Genomic DNA, 21,103 nt, shown 5'->3' on the forward strand with positions numbered 1-21,103 from the left:
ATGACTATTGGAAATTACAGTTTTATCCATTAGCTATAGGATGAATACCACTGGCAAGCACAGTAGCAGTGTTATTAGCAATAATAAGCCTGATGTGCATGGTAATAAACCCTGTAGAAGGACAGAGTTCTTCAGGGAGACACTATCATCGAAGTAATACTGTGGCACATCTCTAGGGCCTTTATTTTTTTGTAGGAAAAATAAGTCAGAACCTGTTTTTGATTTTTCTCTAAGAAAGTTCAACCTCATTATTTTGTTCAAAAGTGAAATGCCTCAACTACTATCTTTAAAATTGAAAATTATTTGAAGTCAAGACAGACAGCATGATGCTGCCTAGAGTCAGTGATTTGGGACTATGCAATGTGGAAGAGTCTGACTCAGCTTTATGACTGATCTGAATTTTGCTGTCAGTCATGTTGCCATTGATTGTATCATCTAGACATTTCAAGACTGTTGGCTATAAAGTTGAGTTAAAAGGAAAGATGAGTATAAGCATTTGATTACAATAACTGCCAGTAATGAATGTTAAAAAGGATAGCTCAAAGGTCAGCAGAAATATCTACCAGAGTGAAACAAGCAGATTTTATTCCTTCCAGTGGATTGCTTTGCATGGTGTAGCAAGTAAAGTGTACCACTGCTACCTTAATGATATGCCCTTATGAGCTGGTTAAAATAACTGTATGAATCCTGCTTATCTTCATGTTAAGTTCTGCTATATTCATTGTGGAGCTTGGAAGTTAGTTTTTCATCCAGTGTTTGAATTGTCAGAATTCCTCTTGGAGCCTTCTTTGCAACTCCCGATATCACTGCAGAAGGTGTTTTATAAAAGCTGTAAGAAGTTAATACATTCAGGCAGAGTTAAGAGTGATCTGTTTAATCTCCGTAGCATAATTGCTGAAGGACTAGCATGAGCATTGCACATGTTAAAGCAGACCTGTGAAAACAGCGAACATAACACCCTTATCTAAAAATGGTGGAGGAATGGTCTGAGCCCTCACAAGCTTTCAGGACAGGGTGAGACTGGAGAGTTTAGTTGGAAAGAAGTGATAATTAAAGACACAAAGGTTAATGGAAAGTAGTATAAATGTGGATGAGATTTTGCCAAAGGTGGATTGTGTCAAAAGATTTATTTTTGTAGCTAATTCTATGGAAATTTTACATGAAAATTTTGGGTTTTCAGTAATGCAGCTGGTAAAGTGTTAAGTAGGATATTATCAACCAAAATGGAATTTGGGTATCAGAAATGGAGTTGAAGAGAAGGTAATGGTAGCATTCCTCAAAGAGCCTGGCGACCTTTAATATTTCCATGAAGGACCTTGAATTCAGCTGTAGGAGACTGCTAACGGCGTTTGCTGATAACACAAAATAAGGGGCATAACAGAGGAAAGCATCTGGGAAAAAGAGCAGTATCCTTTTGATATGCACCAAGGCATTTCCAGCATGTGCAGAAAGGTGGTGATATTACTGCCCAAAGTGCAGGTGGATTATCTTTTTTGATATCCTTTGCAATTCTGATCATCTGTGTTCTGGAGAGTAGATTAAAATTGGAAGAGGGATGCAGAGAGGGACTACTAACTAGGATAATCAGGGAATGAATCGCTGAAGATATCAAGAGAGCTTGTCGTATTTATGCTAGCACAGTGAAGCCTGAGAGTCTATGTGATTACTGTCTGTAAATATCACAGGGGAATAAATACCAGGGAGGAAAAAGAACAGTTTAGACTAAAGGCCAGTGTTCTCAGAAGAGCAGCAGTTATACACAGACTAAATAAATTTAGACTGGAAGTGAGAGAAAGGCTCCCTGCCATCAGAGCACTGAAGATTTCCAACAGTCTTAACAGCTTGAAAAGCAGGACTGAGAAAGCTGATTGCTTTTAAGATGAGCTCTATCAGCTTTTGAAAGAAGAACAGAGATTTGGAAGAAATTCTTCCCTGTGAGGGTGGTGAGGCACTGGAATCAGGTTGCCCAGAGAAGCTGTGGATGCCCCATCCCTGGAAGTGTTCAAGGCCAGGTTGGATGGGGCTTTGGGCAACGTGGTCTGGTGGAGGGTGTCCCTGCCCATGGCAGGGGGGTTGGAACTAGATGATTTTTGAGGTCCCTTCCAACCCAAATCATTCTGTTATTCTATGATCATTAGTTAGCAGATTCCTCCCAGGCCCCCTTCTATGGGAGGACGGCATGGCTGCTAACCTGCTTTTTCCAAGGCAGCTCTGCACAGTCCTGTCCATGCCACTTCCTTTGTCACTGGAGATGGGAGGACAGGACCGCATGGCACAGTGTTCTTCTCCCAGCCAGGCTGTTCGCAGGAGCACCAGGAGCAGTTTGGTGAAAAGCCACCGTCCAGTGATGAGGAAGCAGGAGCCCTTGCAATAGTTGTTCATAGCCCCACAGGTTATGGAGGAGTCAGAGAAGTCTGTGTTAGTGGGACAAATCCTCCTGACGTGGGACCACCTTGGCGGGAATATAGCCCGGTGAGAATGTCTCCCCCAGCTATACCCAGAACAAACATTTCTCACTGTGAAACAGCAGTGGTTATTCCATAATATCTCCTGGGTACTATATTTGGCATAATTATAATTGGTATAATACAGGTTTATCATATGAATGCTTTGGGCTTGTTAATACTGGGTTGTGAGGAAAACAAGTGGAAGAAATTAGGAATAGCTCAGGCAAGGCTGCTTCTGGTAAATGATTCACAGCAATGCCCAGGATGCTATTTAGGAGGATATTGCCTCTGGGATCCAGCTGATTAACAAAGCTGGTTTAGCTGTGTGAGGCCAGAGCTAGAAGCCAGAAAATGTATGAAGAATAATAAGCAGCTTAGTTTCCCTTTCTGGTGAGATGAAGCTGTTGCTGTGGAGGAGCTAGTAGGTGTGTGACCCACAGCCTGCGGTGCAGGCGCCAGGCTGGGGTGCTGGGTGGCAAAACCCTGGGTGGTAATGACAGCAGTGTAATAAATATCCTCAGTGCTGTCTGTCTATTCAATACACACCCCACAAGTGAAATGGTAAAACTAGCTTGGCACATAAAGGCTTGGTGGAGACGGAGGTGGAAGAAATCCAGTCCACACAAAAATGCAGTTAGTTGCTGATCTAATCAAAGGAAACGACAGCAGGAAGCAGAAGACATGGTGTCTCAGGTGGAGAGAGGTACAGCAGGGAGGAATTTTGATGCTAAACAGAAATTTGCTGGAAAAACAGATTTGTGAGCACAATGACACTATTTGTGAAATTGGGTCAAACTTGATGACTAATTGTCATGAAAATATATAGGAAAACATTTCATCTTTATATTTTCTAACTTAATGTTTTAGAAATACTGAAGTGTTTTGGCAGTTTCAAAATAACTTTATTTTAAAATTACACCTAATTTAAAATTATTTAAATTTTAAAAGACCAAAAAGAATGCTTGATTGGCTATGTTGAACATTAACTAGACATTTGATTTTTCTAATTAACTGAAAAAGTTTATGTTTCCATACAATTTTATATCCCACCATCTCATTTCCTGACTTGTTTTAACCACAACATCATTCATTCAAATCAGAGCTGTAATTATGCTCAATTTCTGTTACTTGGATGTGCAGCCTGAAGCTCTTACTATATTCTCTGCTTCTTGCTTGTCTAGATAGCAGCAGTGATGAAAAATTACTATTTCCCTGTACCTTTTTTCAAAGGCAACTATTTTTAGTATAATTTTCTGTGTAAACTTTGTTGAGGGGATTGCTTCATTGTAATCTGCTTGCTGATGTTTCACAAATGAAGCTGATTTCCATCTTCTCTGAAGAATCAGAAAGTGTTACATTCCTGGGAATGCTGCAATACTCACCTCTTTACTGCAACTTTCTCTGATTTGAGTGTGGCTATTTACCTTGCATTTTTCAACATTACATTCAATATGAATTATTCTACAGTATGTCTGTCTGAATAATGTATTTTGGAATATACTGATCAAGGTACTATGGCAAACAGCTGCATGCTGTTTCATATGCTTTGGTTGTCTGTTCTCTGCCAGTGCAGACTCAGACTTTCTATCTCCACTTGATGGAACAAAAAAATTAGAACCACTTAGAGCTGTTTATCTGAAAGAAAATGGAAATTGCTTTGCTCTGTATTCAATAGAAAAGTATTCAAATACAGGTGAGATTTAGTTTAATTTCAAAGCATTTGCAGGACGAAAACATTAATTTTGCAGGCTATGCTATTAGACTAAAAAAAAAATCCATATTTTACCTATTTAATTAAGTAATTTAGATTTATGGTAGTATCTGTTTCAGTGGAAACTGTGCAATGGTGTGTGAAATTCTGTTGCAGGTCATACAGTGGAGTGATAGGGCTGGCAGACAGAAGTTTCTTAAATAAAGTCTGCCTTCCACCTCTGCTCTGTTTTCCCTGATAGTGATACATACCTTTTTACTAACTTTTCCAGTTACTCAAAAGTGGGTTTTTTTCAGAATCACTCTGCTAATTTACCTGTGTTCCAAGGTTCTGGGCAGGGCTAAACATTGATAGAAATAATCTCTTCTTGTTCACTCTAGTAAACCATATTTCATTGTTCTCCACATTAAATTTCAGAGTATTTCCTCCATGAATGATCTATTATTATTATTCATTGCCTTTTAATCTCTCTCTTCTGTCTTACATCATTCAAATTTTACATGCTTAAGAATGTGAGTTTTGTACTGAGAAGCTGAGCCATCAGCAGCAAGTGAAACTGTGAACTGGGGAGTAGCTGGGCAGCTCTGTGCCTGGAGTCCCTTACCAAGTATCTCAGCAGGAGAGCTTTCTGAAAGGTCCTAGGTGGCACATGGTGGCAACCCTTGGAGAAAATTAAACCCTTGGCTGACTTTGGTGGAGGAAACCTTGTCCGTGAATGGTCCAGTACTGGTCGTACACCTGTGACAAAGCAGTGCCTGCTCTGCAATCAACTCTAACACCTGATTTGAATGGTGTTAATACAGTGATTCAAACGTAATGAATGTACGAATAAATCACAACTCTTTTTTTAAAGAACTAGAAGATGGGGCGAAAGGGAAGCCCCAAACCTGTAGCTATTCCCTTGATTGGTGACAGATGTTCTCTTATGTGAAGTAGAGGTTTTCTATGTTTCACAGGCGGTGAAGTAAGTTCCATTTCCTATCTCCATGCTTCTTGTAATCTCTGTGAATTTTTTGGCATTTCTTGAACAGTCAGTTTTCTGTGGGAAACTGGGACCAGGACTGACTGTCTCAAGCAGGTAAACTGTGCCATGCGTGGGCACCTGTGTAAATGGATGGTCAGGCTTATCTCTGTTTCGGCCACAAAAGTTTGAAAGGAATGATGTCTGAACAGCACTCGGATCTCTGTCCCCGCCATTTTCCTAGCTTCACACTTTGCACCACTGTTATGAAAACTGGAGATGTTTCTCCCCTATGTGTTTTCCAGAGAGATAACTGATTAAAGAGCAGTTGGTGAGCTTGTCTAACTTGATCTGCTGGATCACTGAGAAAAGCCAGCCTTTGAACACAGACATCCTCATGGCAGGCAGTAGTTTTCCTGCTAATCCGTGGGCTATCATGTATTTGTCCATACTAGCATAACTACGTTTATTACAATGACGCCTTCAGTCATGATGTAAAAGCTAAATGCCTCACTTTGTGAGGTAACAGTTTAAGCTTTTAGCTCTGGCATTGCCCACTTCAGTTCCCCACTACACTGACCAAGATATGAGCCAAAATATTAGAGCTGCCTCATTAATGAGGTCTTTTATACTACAGGGTCCACTGAGTCCTTTCCCAGCTGTCTGCATTCCTAATGCTATTAGTTAATACCCTATGTGCAATGGCTAAAAACACAGAATCAGGGAAAAATAGGATGGTGAACATTAATCACCTCCAGAACGACCATTTGCTGCTATTAAATATCCTGTTGCATTTTTGTACAAGCATAGAGGTGTAAGTTCAATAAATTCAGCTGAAATGTTCTTTGAAGGGAGGGCAAGAAAGGCCCTTTTGAGCTCGTTTCTATCTCCCCTTAAAAATGAAACCCAGAAAGGCAACAACAGCTCAATAGGAGAGTGAAGACATCTGGCCCCTGGTGACTTTGCAGAGTATAGTACTATGATCAGTTATGTTAAAATATTCATCTGACCCTAGCACAGCAGTCTGTGTCATCTGATTAGGTGCATTCCCAAACTGTATAAAGCAATTGGAGACGACTGAATTATAGATAAGCAGTTCAGAAGAATAAATTCAGGGCTGTTGGATGTTGATGTAAGTAGTTCTTGCAACATGACAGCTTGTGGACAGTATAATGTCCATTCACGATCCAGGGAAAGGAATTCCCACCTGTGTGCCTTCAGGACTATTAATAACAAAATTTCACCCAACATTGCCTAAATTTTCTGGTTCTAGTCAATCTGGTCCTGGTAGTGCCAATTTTATGACCACACTACGGCTGCCTAGAGAGGATCTGAGGCGTAAGGAAGTGAATCTAAGGAGTTCCTTCCTACCTTGTCCATGCTGAGGTCTTGTAAATCTCTGTGCTTCAGTTAATTTGTTCCTCGCTTTTGCCAGTTCAACAGTTTGTGAAGTCCTGGCATAAATCAAATTTCTTGAATGACCTGGGGCCATTTGAGACAGAGGGAGAGCAAAAATACTTGATTTGTTTCTCTTAATACAGACCATTTCCATGTCCTGTTTTTCATTTTGTCACTACAGATCTATTAGCACAACTGAGAGAATGGTAAATTTTGATCAAGGGGCAGAAACAAATGGCTGGCATGTAGAAGAGGAGGACCTTTTAAACTATTTTTTCCACAGAAGAGAATTATGGTAGAATGATGTACTGTGGAATGGTACCTAAGGTTCATGTTCTGCAAGGAAGCTTATTTACTGATAAACAGTAAATCTTTAGCAGGAACAGGGTGAGGACATGGTGAACGTTCTTGAGTAGTGCACCTTAATGTCATTATTTTTCATGGCATATATTTGTGGGTACTCCTGTTGAAGCTAATGAGGATGTATAAGGATATTTACATAGGGGTGCTCTGAATACAGAGGAGGGTTGTGATGTCTCCATCACTGGAGGCTTGTAAGAACTGATTAACTTGAGCATTTGGCAGGAATGGTTTGTATAGTTGATCTTTGTATAGTTGATCCTGCCCAGGATGGGCTGGATGAACTTGAACGACTTTTCAAGGTTTCTCTCCAGTAGTGATTTTTATGTTTCAGTGACACATGAGACATCAACTGCTCCCACTGGAGTGATGAATTCTCAGCATCCTTGAAAAGCCAAAGTCAGCGTGTGCTGAATTACAGCTCCAGAATTAATCAGCATTCTTGCAAACGTGGGTAAAATTGGATGGAGGGTGGGGAAAGTTAAAAAGTGTAGGTATTCAGATTCAGGCTCATGTGAGTACATCCTCCTGCAGAGGAGTACTTTTTTTCTTGAACAGTAATGCCTATTTGCAAAAGGCTGCATGGAGGCAGGTTGTGTGCTTCCGTGGAGGGGGAAGAAATGCCGTATGACACTTTGGCCTGAGCAAGTGGACCTGCTTCAGTTCTCACTGGTGTTACTGGTAATGGGCACTTGATGCTAGGCAGTGTCACACTCTGCAAATGAGACCAGTTTCTCATTCTGGACTAGGTTGTACTGGCCCCCTGCACTCCAGAAGAAAACCTGTTCTGTGCCTTTAGTGATCAAACTCTCATTAAACAGTGAACAGCCTTTTCGTTTTGTGTTTACAAAGTTGCTTTTCCTCCTCCCCTCCCTTGAAAGCTCTGCAGAGAGAAACGGCTGTTTCGCCATGGGAGGTCCTGTCTTAGAGCGCTGCTATCCTTAGTCTTCTGTCACGTTGTCAGGCTTTGATGACTCAGGCATTGAAAAAAACAAACAACCACCCCTCTTTCTGAACTAAAATAGCCTAAGAGCAAATTTTTTAAGGCAAATTTTAATGCAATTAGTTAGGTCATATTTTCTTTCTGAAAGCTCATGATGGGAATCACAGTTTTGCTACTTGAACTGAACTACTTGAATGTTTAATTACTATTTTTTAAACAAAATTCAATACCCTTGGAGTCCACTTGAGATCTGTGATAGATTAAAAAAAAAAACGAACATCTTGAATATTCAATAGCTTTGAAAAGGGCTATGCACGTTTTGTAGTTTAGGGCAGTGTTTCTCAGTTGAGTTCTTTAATGCATCAGAAAATGGTTCCTGAAAGAAGTTAAAAACTTAAATCTGCACACATTTCTGTACAAGCAAACAAACAGAACAGGGAAAATAGAGGTAATAAAATAATCGTCAAAGCTGAGCCTGGATTTTACTGGCTTGTAAATGAAAATCACTGCAGCAATGATACATGAGAAAGTACAGGGCTCCTCAACAAAAAAAGGCTAGAAATGGTGATGTAGAGCATGTTTGCATGTGTGATGTAAGCCATCCTGATAACCAAGCCATGTCCAAATGCTTAAAATCTCTGACTGATCTAGTGAGGTGCCACCTAGAGATAAAAGCTTTGGTCTCAGAAGAAATATAGCCAATTAAATACCTCTGCACAACATTGCGTTGTGCAGTGTTAAGTAGGTCCCTACTGCCCAGATCTCCTCCACTCTCCCCCTTCTGATGCAGACTTTTTGGCAGGTCTGAGAGCCCCTGCAGGAGGCTGCTGGCAGCGTGGGTGGTAGGGTCAATCTGGCCCCTGGTGCCAAGGTGCAGTGGTGGTGGGCTGGGACTGGACCACAACCCTCCCACGAGGTCTTTCCACATCGTGTCCGGTCACATTGTTTTCATCCCCCTGCTCTCTCACCCTCCAGGGAGTGAGGAGCAGCAGTCTGGTACCTCCTAGTTCCCAGTCAGTGCAAATAAATGATATCTTGTACTTATTCCTTCAGGACAGCAAATTTTTTGGAAAGATTACTGATCCCAACCCATAGTCAAATCCAGGTAACATGCCATTCCCTGCCACTGCTCAAGCCCCCCCAGTCCTGTGGCTTTCCCCTCCCTGCCCTGCTTGTGCCACTAGCACTCCTCTTCTGCTGGGAACGTGGAAAAAGGAATTGACTTCAGATGCTGGTTTGTGGGGCAGTGCTTCACTGGCCTGGCAATGTCAGATCTGACCAGCGCTGACCCAGGTCCGTGGAGCTTCTGCAGGATGAAAACATTGTCCCAGGCAGTGGGGCAGAAGGAGGAGACTCCTCCCTTTCTCCCCATGCAGGTTTTGCTGATGAGCACACCTTCTCTCCTCCCTGGGTCTAGGCTAAGGCAGGCAGCACCCTTCTGTGTACGTGGCTCAGCATTACACAGTGGCTTTTGCAGCCCTTAGGGGTTAGAAGCTATTCCTTCCAAGAACTGGGATTGTGGCCACAAGGGCTGGACTGTACAGCTGTAGGACACAGCTGACTTCAGTAAGTGTGAGGGCTGACAGTATTCTGTATCTGTCAGCTTTTCCAGCTGCCTGGCTCTTCGTTCGTAGCATGTTAACCTAGGACTTTTCATCTTGTATACCGTGCAGAACATTTATTCATGGTGCTGAACCTCAAACACATCCCTGAGGCCAGGTAGGACTGCTGAGCAACTTACCCAGCTTTCACTGCATGATTTACAGTGGAGGCAGCTGAGGCACAGGAGGGCTGGAAGACTTGAGGTTGCCGTCAGGAGAGCTAGAGCCTGTCCTGCATGCAGTTTCAATAAGTGGCATTGCTGTCATTATTACCAGGATTACACTGTTTTATTAGGAAAACTTGTTACACTAGCGCAATGGAGCTGTGGATGTATTTATAGCATGACTACACTGCTGCAGTTAGTGGGGTAACAGCACGGATTACTAACCTTGAGTACCTGCAAGTGTGGCTGATACTCACATGGCTGGGCTGTCCTCAGCCCTTGCAGGCTTGGGATCTGAACCTTTGGTCCCAGAGCTCCAGTGAGACCATTGAGCACGGACATCAACATCCTCCAAAGGAGAACCAGGACCTGCCTAACACAGAGGCAGTGGTGCTATCAGGGTTTGCAAGCTGAGGCGCTTGCATGTGCTCATGCACAAAATCATTTCTTATCAACATTGTGAGAATATCTATTAAGACCGTGGAACATACAGGGTTTCTGTGAGCACAATCATGTAGGTGGCTGCCACACAGCATGGTTTGTGTTCCTCTGACTAAAACCCTTAATGAGAACAATTACTAGTTTGAGGCATGCAGAGACTGGAAATTACAAGGAAGGGTGAACAAGGTTTGTGCTGCTATCACAAAGGCACCCTGAGGAATGTTAAAGCAGACTTATTCTAATAATTATTGTGAGCATGTGAGATATTTGTACTGAAACTGAGAAACATGTGGTTTCTTACAGTCATTGATATAATCCACTTTCAAGATGGCAATATGGGAGGAAGATGATATGTATGGCGTTTTTCTATGAATTTCTATCATAAGCAGAGTTGCATAGAGTAGATCAAATCTTTAAGGTCAGTGGAATCTTTTGTTCAGGTTTTGGGGGTTTTTTCATGATTGTGTCCTTTAGCTTTGCTATGCAAATAAGCTTTTTGTTGGATAATCTGATTCATTTTGACTTATCTCTGAATGTGCTCTAATCTCATGAACAAAAGATTCTGTGACTTTATCTAACAATTTGGGTATGAGCAAAGAGTCATGTGTCCTGTGTGAAATATCAGTAAAATGTAAATAACCCATTTAAGTACCAAGCCTAACTGGAGGTGAAATGGCAGGGCAAACTGAGTTTAAGATAGAGCACTAATCAAAAGGAGGCATGACTATCTGTTAAAGGCTTGCTTAATAAGAACACAGCAGGAAAAAGAAAACAATATTTCAGTCTATATGGCTAAGTGTATAGACAGCAAGCTCTCTGGTCTGAAGACAGAATTACATCAGAACCAACTTCAGAACAAATAAAGGACACCAAAAGAAGTTAATTATGCCTCAAGGGGGAGTAAAATATCAAGGGTATCAACTTATGCAGAAGGAAGGTAGGGAAAAATCTGTGCCTGCCTAGAATCAATCAGTTTGCCTTTAAACCTGAAACTCTTTGAGCTTAAATAGGATGATATTAAAGACAAAGGCAACATACTGCCATCGTAGAAGTTCAGCCTTGTATCTCTGTCCAGTGTTCAGCAGTATCTCTTGCATGTGAAGATGCAGTGGTGTTTTCAACTGCTCTGAGCTGCTTTTCATCACCTTGGTGGTCCCTGCTGAGATGTGTCCTGGTTCTGGTTGCTTGCAGATCTTCTCAAACAGTCCAGGCATGGCTGGATATTTAACACCTGACCTGTGCCTGTTATAGTTCCATGGAATGCAGGTTTTCAGGATTACATACTCTTAAATCTAAAGATGCTGTCTGAGTTCTTATACAGCAGAGTGCCTAAGCTCAGTTTTATGAGTTGATGTGCATACATACATGTGCTTCAGTCACATTGAATCAATGAGTGAAATAAAATGTGTTGCTGGGCTTAAACGTGGATCTTACGGTGGATTTAAGCACATTTTGCTGAAGCAAAACCTTAGTGTTGTGCATTCTCCTGTAAAATCATAAAGGGGGCTAATTATAACTGTTTGGGTTTTTTTCTGTACTGAATTGTTTTAAAAAACGACTGATTCTGGTGGCCACTGACAAGTACAATCCGTGTCTGCTAATAGTTCTGTTTTCTTTAGATCTGTTTTCCTAAACCTTTTGGGAGTAGATTTAGATTCAGCATGTTCAGCTTGATTTAAATTACTGTCAGGCCAACATTTTACATGTACTTTGCCCCTGTGAAAAAAGCTGTACAACATGCTGGCTGAGGGGGAATCATGGTTTTATGGGTTTTAGAGCAAAGGGAGAATACGATGTTCATTGAAGCTGACTGCAGCCCTGCCCAGTCCGTAGGTTCTTTTATTTAACTCAGCAGCTTGAGTTTGACCGAGAGTGTATTTTTGGAAAGACATCCAGGCTTGATTTAAAGACTCCAAGTAGTGCAGAGTTTGTCACAGTCGTTGGGAGTTTGTTCCAATGGTCAATTACCCTTTATCTGGAAAATACACTTTCTCTGCAAAATCTGTACCTTATTTTTTTTGGAACTCTGTTAACATTTGTCTTCTGAAAACTGGATCTTGCTGCTTGATTTCTTCAGCAGGACTAGGGATCCCTTTATTTTCCAACAGATATTTCATGTGATTGTTAGTTTATATTTTTATGGTGTCAGAAAAATTTCTTTCTACCCACAAACCTAGTTAGGCAGACATCTTTTGCACCCCAGAATTCCCTTGCTAAGGGTCTGACATAATAAAAATATGCCACCTTAGAAAAGAGTCAGTATGACTGTGGTGCTTTTTATTTCAGTTACTAACCATTGGTTTATGATTAAATATAATTCATGGCTAGGATATTAATACTGGGAAAGAAATTCTTTTTCTGTAAACAATTCCCGTGAGTCTTATGGCCAAATGATATCGAAAAGGTACCTGGACCATGCCCTTGCCCCTAGGCAAGATGAATAATTACTGTAAGCCTGTATGATCTTCCTTCCATTCTTTTCTACTGAGAAGTTGAAATGCAATCAACATAGTATTTCTACAGAGAATGAAAATTAAAAAAAGAAGGGTTTTCAAAAAGCCTGAGCATTAACCTGTGTCCTTTCTCACATGGTTCCCTTAGAAACCAAGTAAGATCAGTGGATGGCACTGTTGGTAAATCCTGCCTTGATGCATTTGTCTTGCTGCTTTATGAGTAATTATTGTTCCTGTTTTCTCCTTAGGGCTCTTCCTGCAATGATGCAGTGGGTCCGAACTCAGAAGCCAGGAGAAAGTGGTGTGAATATTATCACTGCAGATTTTGTAGAACTTGGTGATTTTATCAGCACAGTCATAAAGCTCAACTATGCTCTGGATGAAGGTGAAGACGACACTACCTGATAGTACTGTAATATGTGTGTTGCTGCATTATTTACAATTAAAAAAAATTTCATTTTAAAAGAATTATCTTGTAAAACACTAATTTTCCTATAACACTGATGTGTTTAGGGCTTTAGTGGGTGGGCATAAGGGAAAATGTTTTAATCAATTGTGATCATTTTTTACATTTGTGTTTCATGTGAAGAGCAAAACTAAACGTGTTTACATTGTTTGATAAAAGAAGGCCATTTACATGTTTTTCATGAGGTACCAAATGTGATTCATGTATCTTCTATGGTTATGAACAGTGCCAAGAGATTTGCTGCTTTCAGTCCAATGGGATGTATATTGTTCTCTGTCTGCTCACAGCAGGATTCATGACTGTGTGCATTACACTGGGAGACTGAGGACAGTATATCTGGCCTGAAAATTTTAAGCCACTACACTTCATCTGTTAGGGGGTTTAACTGATCATATTTATCAGTGAGCTACAGGTTTAAACGCCTTTGTGAAGTAAATCCAAAGTCATGCCTCTAACACATGCATAATCAGTGGACAATAAACATGATGTTTTACATATCTTGCACAGAGCACAGACTAAATCCTGCTTGCTTTTCATTCTCAAAATGGGGTTTCCTGATGGCTCTGCCCCAGGTCAAGTCAGCAGATACGTGATGCTGGCCTAACTCTGTACTATGAGCTACCAGTGCATATTTTCTCTGGTTCTAGCAGGAACAAAGTTAGGCCAGCCTGGAGCACCACTTACTCCCAGGATTAATCTTATGTAAGAGCCTGATTCAATGTCCACTGAATTTAATAAGAATTTTTCCTGTGTTTAGCATAGTTTGGGGATAGTAATTGTGTGTATTGTAAGGTGGGCAGGATTTTGTCCCATAGTGGGAACCTGCTTTCTGCAGGACTAAAACTGCACTTAAAAAAAATAGGTGCAGTCTAAGCTTCTTTTTAAGGCAGCTACGAACACACTTCTCTGCTGATTACAAAAAAATCACTTCCAGTTTCATCAGTGAAAAATTGCTGTACTAAAGAGTATAGTAGTTCAATTTCTAGTAATAACAATACTCTATAGTCCTTAAATTGTTTGTGGGATATAATACTGAGTAACACAAAACTGGAAGTCTACTGAATGGCACTCTTCTAGTAGCAGAATCACTAATCATCCTAATTTTAACAAAACATAGTCAAATATATGGAAAACTTAGCGATTTATAAAATGAGAGCATTGCCACTGTATGACACCTAACTGGATACAATGCAATCAATCATATCTCCTGGACGCATCAATGCACAGGCACACAACTTTGGAAAGAAAAACAATTCATTAGCGCAAAACAATAGATAATATAATGTCTTACAAGGAAAATGCTCTTTGAAATATTGCAGGGCTTTATGGGATGAGACTAAGGTCAAGTTTCCCTTGATATTACTAGAACTTTTGGTTGAGTGAGAAAAGAGAATGGCATCATACGGTCCTTTGCTATGTTCTGTGAGATGATAAAAAACACCATCTACCATCAGAGTTTAGAAATACAAAATTGGTCTTATTGAACAGGTGGGTTACAGGGAGGTTATAGGGATTTAGCTGTTGTGGAAGAAGTGGAATAAAATGAACACTTGCTGCTATTTTGTACTGAGAGGGTGCCTTGGAAAAAGTGTGCATGTGTGTATACTATAAAGAAACATTTAAGTTTATGTGTAGTATGACACATTTGAATGTATGGATATGATGCAAAGACATCCATGCACACTTGCATAATGATATTTGGGTTTCTGGACAGGAGTATTATAAATTTGGTTGAAAAAAACTGTGCAGCTGTTATGAATTTATGATACCTCCTTCAGTAGCAGTTTTTTCTGTATAGTTTAGGACTGTAAGATTCATCCTTAGTGAAATCTGTGATCTAAGCCAGTTAGGTTTTTTACAGCATAAAAACTTTACCCAATTGCCTCAAAAATTTACCAAGAGTCACAGCCCATCTTTGCATTGAACAAGGGGTAGGACTCAGTGCTTTCACCCACAACTAAGCAAGATACAGGGAGGGTTGATGCACTCAGTTTCCAGTTTCCACAGGCTCTCCAAACAAAATTCATGTAACAGACACATAAAATGAAACATGAGCATATGTTTTTCTGAACCCACCCTATTTGCTTATTTACTGGTGATGTGGTGTGAAATACTGTTTTCATTTTTCCATTTAGCTGGATTGTTTGCTTCTAGACTCTTCCTGTCATCCGTTAGCTGCTTAAGTATAGTCAAAAGAGTTAACCTATCCTTATAATACAGTAATATGGATCCTAGGTTTCTTTTTTGGATTCTGATTGAAATTCTGTTGAATCTGAGAGCATCGTCAACAAGTTGCTCCTGGGACACCCTGCTCAAACACACACCAGACACACCAAGCTTTTTGCTTACACAGAGGTGTACTCAAAGCAAATGTTCTGCTGTATTTAAGAAAAGTGTGTGCGTGTACACGTGTATATATGAATAAATATAGAGCTATCTTGAGCTTGTTAGCATTGTTATGAAATGTTCGCTTAGTGTCAGTTTTATTCTAATTGTCATTGGAGTGCTGGAAAATAAAAGCAAAGCAAAAAAAAAAAAGAGTCCTCTGACAAGAAGGATAATAGACAAATCATATAGTTTCTCCATTAAGGAAAAAAAAAAAAAAAAGAAACCTTAGCAAAATGTTAAATTTTGGTCAGAAAAATTATGTTTTCATTTAGCTGTCTATCTCATTTCTGTTGGAGAAGCACAGCACTTTATGTAAGGGACAGGTTAACAAACTTGCCTTAATTACTGAAACACAAAAATGTGTGTGTGGGGATACTATCCACGCTTTTCTGGCGATTTCATCTGTGAGGCCCCAAAACCTTAAGTCCTGGTAGGGATGCACTCCACGTTGATACTGTTTGGGAGATCTCGCCAGAACAGAACAAGCCAGAGGGACTGTGCAGCACAACTGGACCATTCAAGAGCCCAGTTTTGCCACGCATATGCAGCTAAAACTCTCTTTGGTTTCAACCAGATATGTGCTTGTGGGGTTGGGTCAGGTGAGCTGTTCTGACCTGATTCATTTGAGAGATTTCTACACGTGTATTATGAGGAATCTTACAGGGGAAATTAGATGACTGTAATCAGCCCATCAGAGGAAAAATACCTGTCTACACTATTGATCTTCATAAGTATCTATTTACTCAAACTGTCATGTCATTCTCTGCCAAAAGATTTTTTTTTCTTCCTGTGCTCATTTTCCCCCACTATGTTCATTGTATACACATCAAGTAGTGTTGTTTTCTGATGTTTTCAGATGATTACTTGATCTTTTCAGTCATACTTGAAAAATTGCCACTGCGCTGCACAACATATGCTGCGTCTCAGCTGGTGTAAGCCTACCTGGCTCTGCTTTTCAGTTTACACGAGCTGACATGTCTTTGTTTGGTACTGATCCAACCTGCAGCAATTTAGACCAAATAGCAGCTAGTCCTGGGGTCTGATTCCTGCCTTGTGTGAAGAGGGGTGAGATCAGAATCAGACCACAGGAGCCTAGTTTTAAAATCAGTGGGTTATTTGCATTCCTTTGCTGTTGGTTACATTACTGGTTTTGTAGGTCATGCCATTTCAAGCCATTCTTTGAAACATACACATGTGTGTATATATATGTATACATGTGTGAGAGGGAATGTATGATCCTGTATGCTGGGCTGTCGTTCTATCACACTGATGCAAAACTAGACCATTTCTGCTAACTTCAAAGTAGTTACTAAACCTTTACCCGGGGATGAGAGGGAGCAGATTGTCAGTGTGTAGTATTTGCTGTGTTGCAAAGGACATTTAAAATTGTGGAACTTAACTCCACAATATCAAAAAAATGAAGTGCCCTGAAAGCACCACTCCAGTGTTGTTTATTCTGAATATAGTATATGGAGTACTAGGTATTAGCAACCGAGTAGACTATTTGGTGATTTCAGCAGTTCAGTTAACACCATTCTAAACTTCTGAATTCCTTTTCAGTGAAGTAAAAGCTAATAGCGTATGATGTATTTGCCATATCTCAGTGGTAGCTTCTGTGTTACATACAGTCAACGTTGTTCTGAATTGTATATGTTTACCTAATGGTGAGGTTAAAATATGCTATATAGTGTGTGCAATGTATTGATTACAAGTACGTTGGAGTTCAGTGATCTATTTAGTTCTTACTGTGCTGCTGTTTTGTAGGTATATGTATGGGAGTATGGATTGTCTACAGTGTATGAGGAAATAATAATTAATCCTAAAGGAAAAGGGCAGTTATGTAACCTGCCTTAATGCATTCACATAATCTTGTTTAAATTCCATAATTATAAATTCTGATTTCAAATGTTACCGAGGATTGTCCATAGGGCTGACTCCCTCACTTTTTGGCACTAAGGAGTTAAACTTGAAATTACTTGGAGCTCACTTACAAATTATTAAATAAAGAATAGGAAGTTTGCCTGATTGACTACCTTGACTGTGCAAAGTGGCAAAGATGGTTTCCAGTGTGATACAGATCAAATCACTCACTTCTGTGCACACACAGTTCCTGCTGATGCCAGTGGGAATTGTGATCATGTAATTGAATAGCCTAAAATTCATTTTCTGGGATACAATCATGATAGGAGGGTGGTGATACCCTGGCTTTGGGGATGCTATACAATACTGCTCATGCCCTATGCTGGAACATATCTGTAAATTCACAGGAAGAGCTCCAGTCTAGGTTGGACTGTAAAATCCTTATGTAAAAATTATGTCAGAGGCTGAGCAGCCTGGCCTGGCCTGCCCACACGCAGCATTCTGCTTTCAGGAGCCGTGGCAGCTTTGATTAAAGAAGCTATATTAACTTCCCAGTGGCTTGCAGGACCTAGTATTTGACTTAGGAATCTCTACATTGCCCACAGGTACGACCCCTCTACCATTCCCACAGCCAGGTCTAGCTTGCCTTTCATGGTTTCTGTCTGAGATGCCTCTGCTTTATGCCAAGGGTAAATCTAGAAAGACATACTGAACACAGAGAGGGTCCATCTCATGCCTGGTGGGCTGGACAGGAGTAGGCAAAGTGTGCCTGCCTTACGGTTTGTTTGGAGTGAGGTCAGCTTCAGTCAGACCCACTTGAACAGCAACTGAGGGAAGGCAGAAATCTGATTTCAGACCCTCTTCTGTTACCTTTGTCTAGTTAAAATGGAGCGTCTTCCCATTCTTCTCCTTTGCCTCTGCTCAGTGCTCCTTATCTCAATCCACTAGTCCTTACAACATATTTAAGTTAAAAGGTGGCAGTGATGCCATCTGATGTCCTGGGATGATTTATCTCCACACTCCAAGTTACGTACACATGTCCTCTTAGATGGGCCTCACCTTGGCTAATGAGAATTCAGGTATAAACTCTCTCCCTCCAAATTAAAATCAAATTGGATGATATGCCAATGGCATCTCCTAGGTACACTTAGGGTTTGGTTTGTTGGGTTTTTTTCCAGTGAGATGACACCTACTAGTCTCCTCTCTCAGTTCTGGGTCCTACAAAAGTCAATTTGATCAGGAGAGATTCCTCGAGTAGCTGAAATCAGTTTTGCTGTGAAGCTGGGATCCTTACAGCAGAATCCTGCGTGTAATTATTATTATTGGAAATAAAAATACATGGTTAAAAATATAATTTTAAAAAGAAAAAGAAGAAATATCTGGGCTTTCCAGGACAGTAGTTAAGTTTTTGACTGTCTCAGTCATCAGTAGCTTTAGGATCATGAAGGTGATGATTAGGACGTTATTGCCACACTGACTCCTGATGCTGTTCAGGGTCTCTGTACAGAAGCCTTATTATTCCCAATGAGCATTAATGCGTTTGACTGACTTTTCTCCATTTTCGTGGGAAGGACAATTGTGTAACATTGAGGACATGGAGCTCCCTGTGTGTTGTGCCCACAAAGGTTCACAGAGCTGCGCCTTCTCTTTTTAGGATCTATTCAATGGTACTTTAATAAATGTTGTGTTAAAAATGCCTACAGTTCTGTATAGAAAATGTGAATTTTTATGACAAGAATGTGTATTTAATGTAAAAAAAGAGTAATAAAAAAATGCAGTTTCTTTGTATCCAGTGAAACATCTAATAAAGCTATGGTACCTGTATTCTTTGTTTATAGCTTCATTGCTGCGTTCAAGACTACATGTAGGAGGCTTCTTAAACACAGCTTTGCCGTATGGGATGGAGTCAGATGTTAGACCCAGGCTGTGCTATTATGTTAGGGGCGTATGTGGAATGCACCATGAGGGCATCAGAGTGGAAGTACTGTTTCCACCTGGTTAGTGTAGGACCGTTGAATACCGCAGGATGCTGTGATGTCTTTGTGCTGCCAGGGACGCAGCAGGCTCTCAGCTACCTCTTTCCCTGGCAGAACTCTCAAATCCCAATTTGCTTCAAGCACCAAAGCGTATGACCCAACTCTGTAGCCTCTGTAGATAATCATGGTGAGGAGTGCCTGCCACTGATGCAATCTCAGCTTGCCTGCAGGTGCTGGTTGAGCAGACTAGCTGCTGCCTCAAGCCTGGCTCCAGAACACGCCAGTCAGCAGGTGAGTTCCCTCCATCATCTTCCTGGTGCCTCCTGGGGGATTTGGGGATCTGCTCCTTGGAGGTGGACGTGGGCAGGCCCCGCAACAAGAGCTCTCTGCACCCAGGAGCACAGCCAGCAAGGCTGGGCTTTGCAGTGTCCTGCGATGGTGAAGCGTGGCATGTTAGAGGCTAAAGCCTTTCTGCATGGCAACAGCTGGGAGTTTACAGCTCGTATTACTTTTTCTCCCTAGCGAGGCCAGAGGTGGTGTTTTCCAGGACAGACCTCTTTTGCTCACCTCTCCTACGGAGTCACAGGCAACCCCAGCCCACATGCTCTGCTCCCACACTCTTCATGCCTTCTCACTTGGCCCAGTTTGAAGTCAAGAAGCCAGGTGCAGGCTGCCCGGGTTGCAGAAGAAGATGCCATGAAAGATGAGCAATGCCAAGGAGGCCTCTCTGTCAGTGCTTCCCTGCAGAAACCCCTGAATTAAATTTACCTGCAGCTTAAAGTGTCTCCCTTCCTCTTCTTCCCCACAGGTACTGTCTTACCAATGGAAGACAATGGGTTGCTGAGTACACATAATGAATTTTCCTCATTGCAAAAGTCGTTATTTTCTCTCCTTTTTTCCCCTAAACTACTCCAATAGAAGAATCAGCAGGCCAACTTTATCCTGCTGTTGTAATAGCTACTTTATTCCAAATATGGGTTGCCTCTGTCCTAACTGTTAATGTAGTGGTCTGATGATATGTGAGAACACAGCCAACTGAGATGCTGATGCCTTTAAGAAATCATACGTAACACTAGATGAGACAGGTATTTAGTAAATAGTTCTGATTCCAGAAAGTAGTTGGGTATTAAGACATTGGATCTGAGAGGAGGGGAGGAAAAAAAAGAAAAATGTTTATATGTTTTTAATTTTATAAGAGAGTTCAATTAAAATGCAACTATTCTCTTAGAAGGTCAATTTTAAGTAGATGTTATGGGAATAAGCAATTTGTGGGCATAGACACAGTGTAAGTGATAAATAGGACTTCCACATTTTTGGCCCAGTTTCTTGCTCCTTAGTTTCTGCAGTTTCTGGCATTATTCATTTATCTTTGTTTTTCTCCCAGCAACTGTGAAATTTCTGAGGGAAAAATAATTACATCATAAATGTATCGATAGAAATCAAAGTAACTTAAATAACTGGTCTTAATCAGATTTAAATTTTCAAGTACAAAACAGCGATTTAGATAATGAATTTTAGTCTTGCTTTCACTTTTTTCATTGTAGTTTTTTCTGCTGTAAAGATAGGTTAATCTTTACAGATAACTATTAAGACCTGGTTTAGCAACTAAGCGGAATAGCACATTAGTCTTGATCTGTCTTTGCTAAACAGGAGGGTAAGCTCTACACATGGGTAAACAACTATCTGTTTTAACATACATTCATTTAGATTGTTATTTCACCTTGTATTTTGTAAGGAAACAGAAAAAGGTATTTCTTATTTATTAAATTATTTTTTTGTTTGTTTTCATGCTATCTCCTGAAGATGATTAGAGTAAATTAACACATATAAAATCAACATATGGCTAATAAAAAGTGTTTTGTAAATAAAATGGAGCTAAATATGCTGGATCCCAAAGAAAATCTATATCAATGCTGAAATCTATGGAAAGTCAT

The 21,103-nt window shown here is 40.6% G+C and overlaps 2 protein-coding genes across 2 annotated transcripts in view; both read left to right on the forward strand.

Moving 5' to 3' along the window:
* Window positions 1-15,483, forward strand: part of PLCXD3 (phosphatidylinositol specific phospholipase C X domain containing 3) — an 88,687-nt gene extending 73,204 nt beyond the window's left edge. The window contains exon 3 of the mRNA XM_075740819.1: window positions 12,728-15,483. Within this exon, the coding sequence (XP_075596934.1) occupies window positions 12,728-12,884 (157 nt within the window). The 3' untranslated portion in view covers window positions 12,885-15,483. The remainder of the gene's footprint in view (window positions 1-12,727) is intronic.
* The window catches only part of RPL37 (ribosomal protein L37), a 350,006-nt gene that overhangs the window by 224,787 nt on the left and 104,116 nt on the right, over window positions 1-21,103 (forward strand). The window lies entirely within an intron of this gene.

Source organism: Balearica regulorum, chromosome Z (genome assembly GCF_011004875.1).
Source record: "Balearica regulorum gibbericeps isolate bBalReg1 chromosome Z, bBalReg1.pri, whole genome shotgun sequence".
In the NCBI taxonomy this organism is placed as follows: Eukaryota; Metazoa; Chordata; class Aves; order Gruiformes; family Gruidae; genus Balearica; species Balearica regulorum.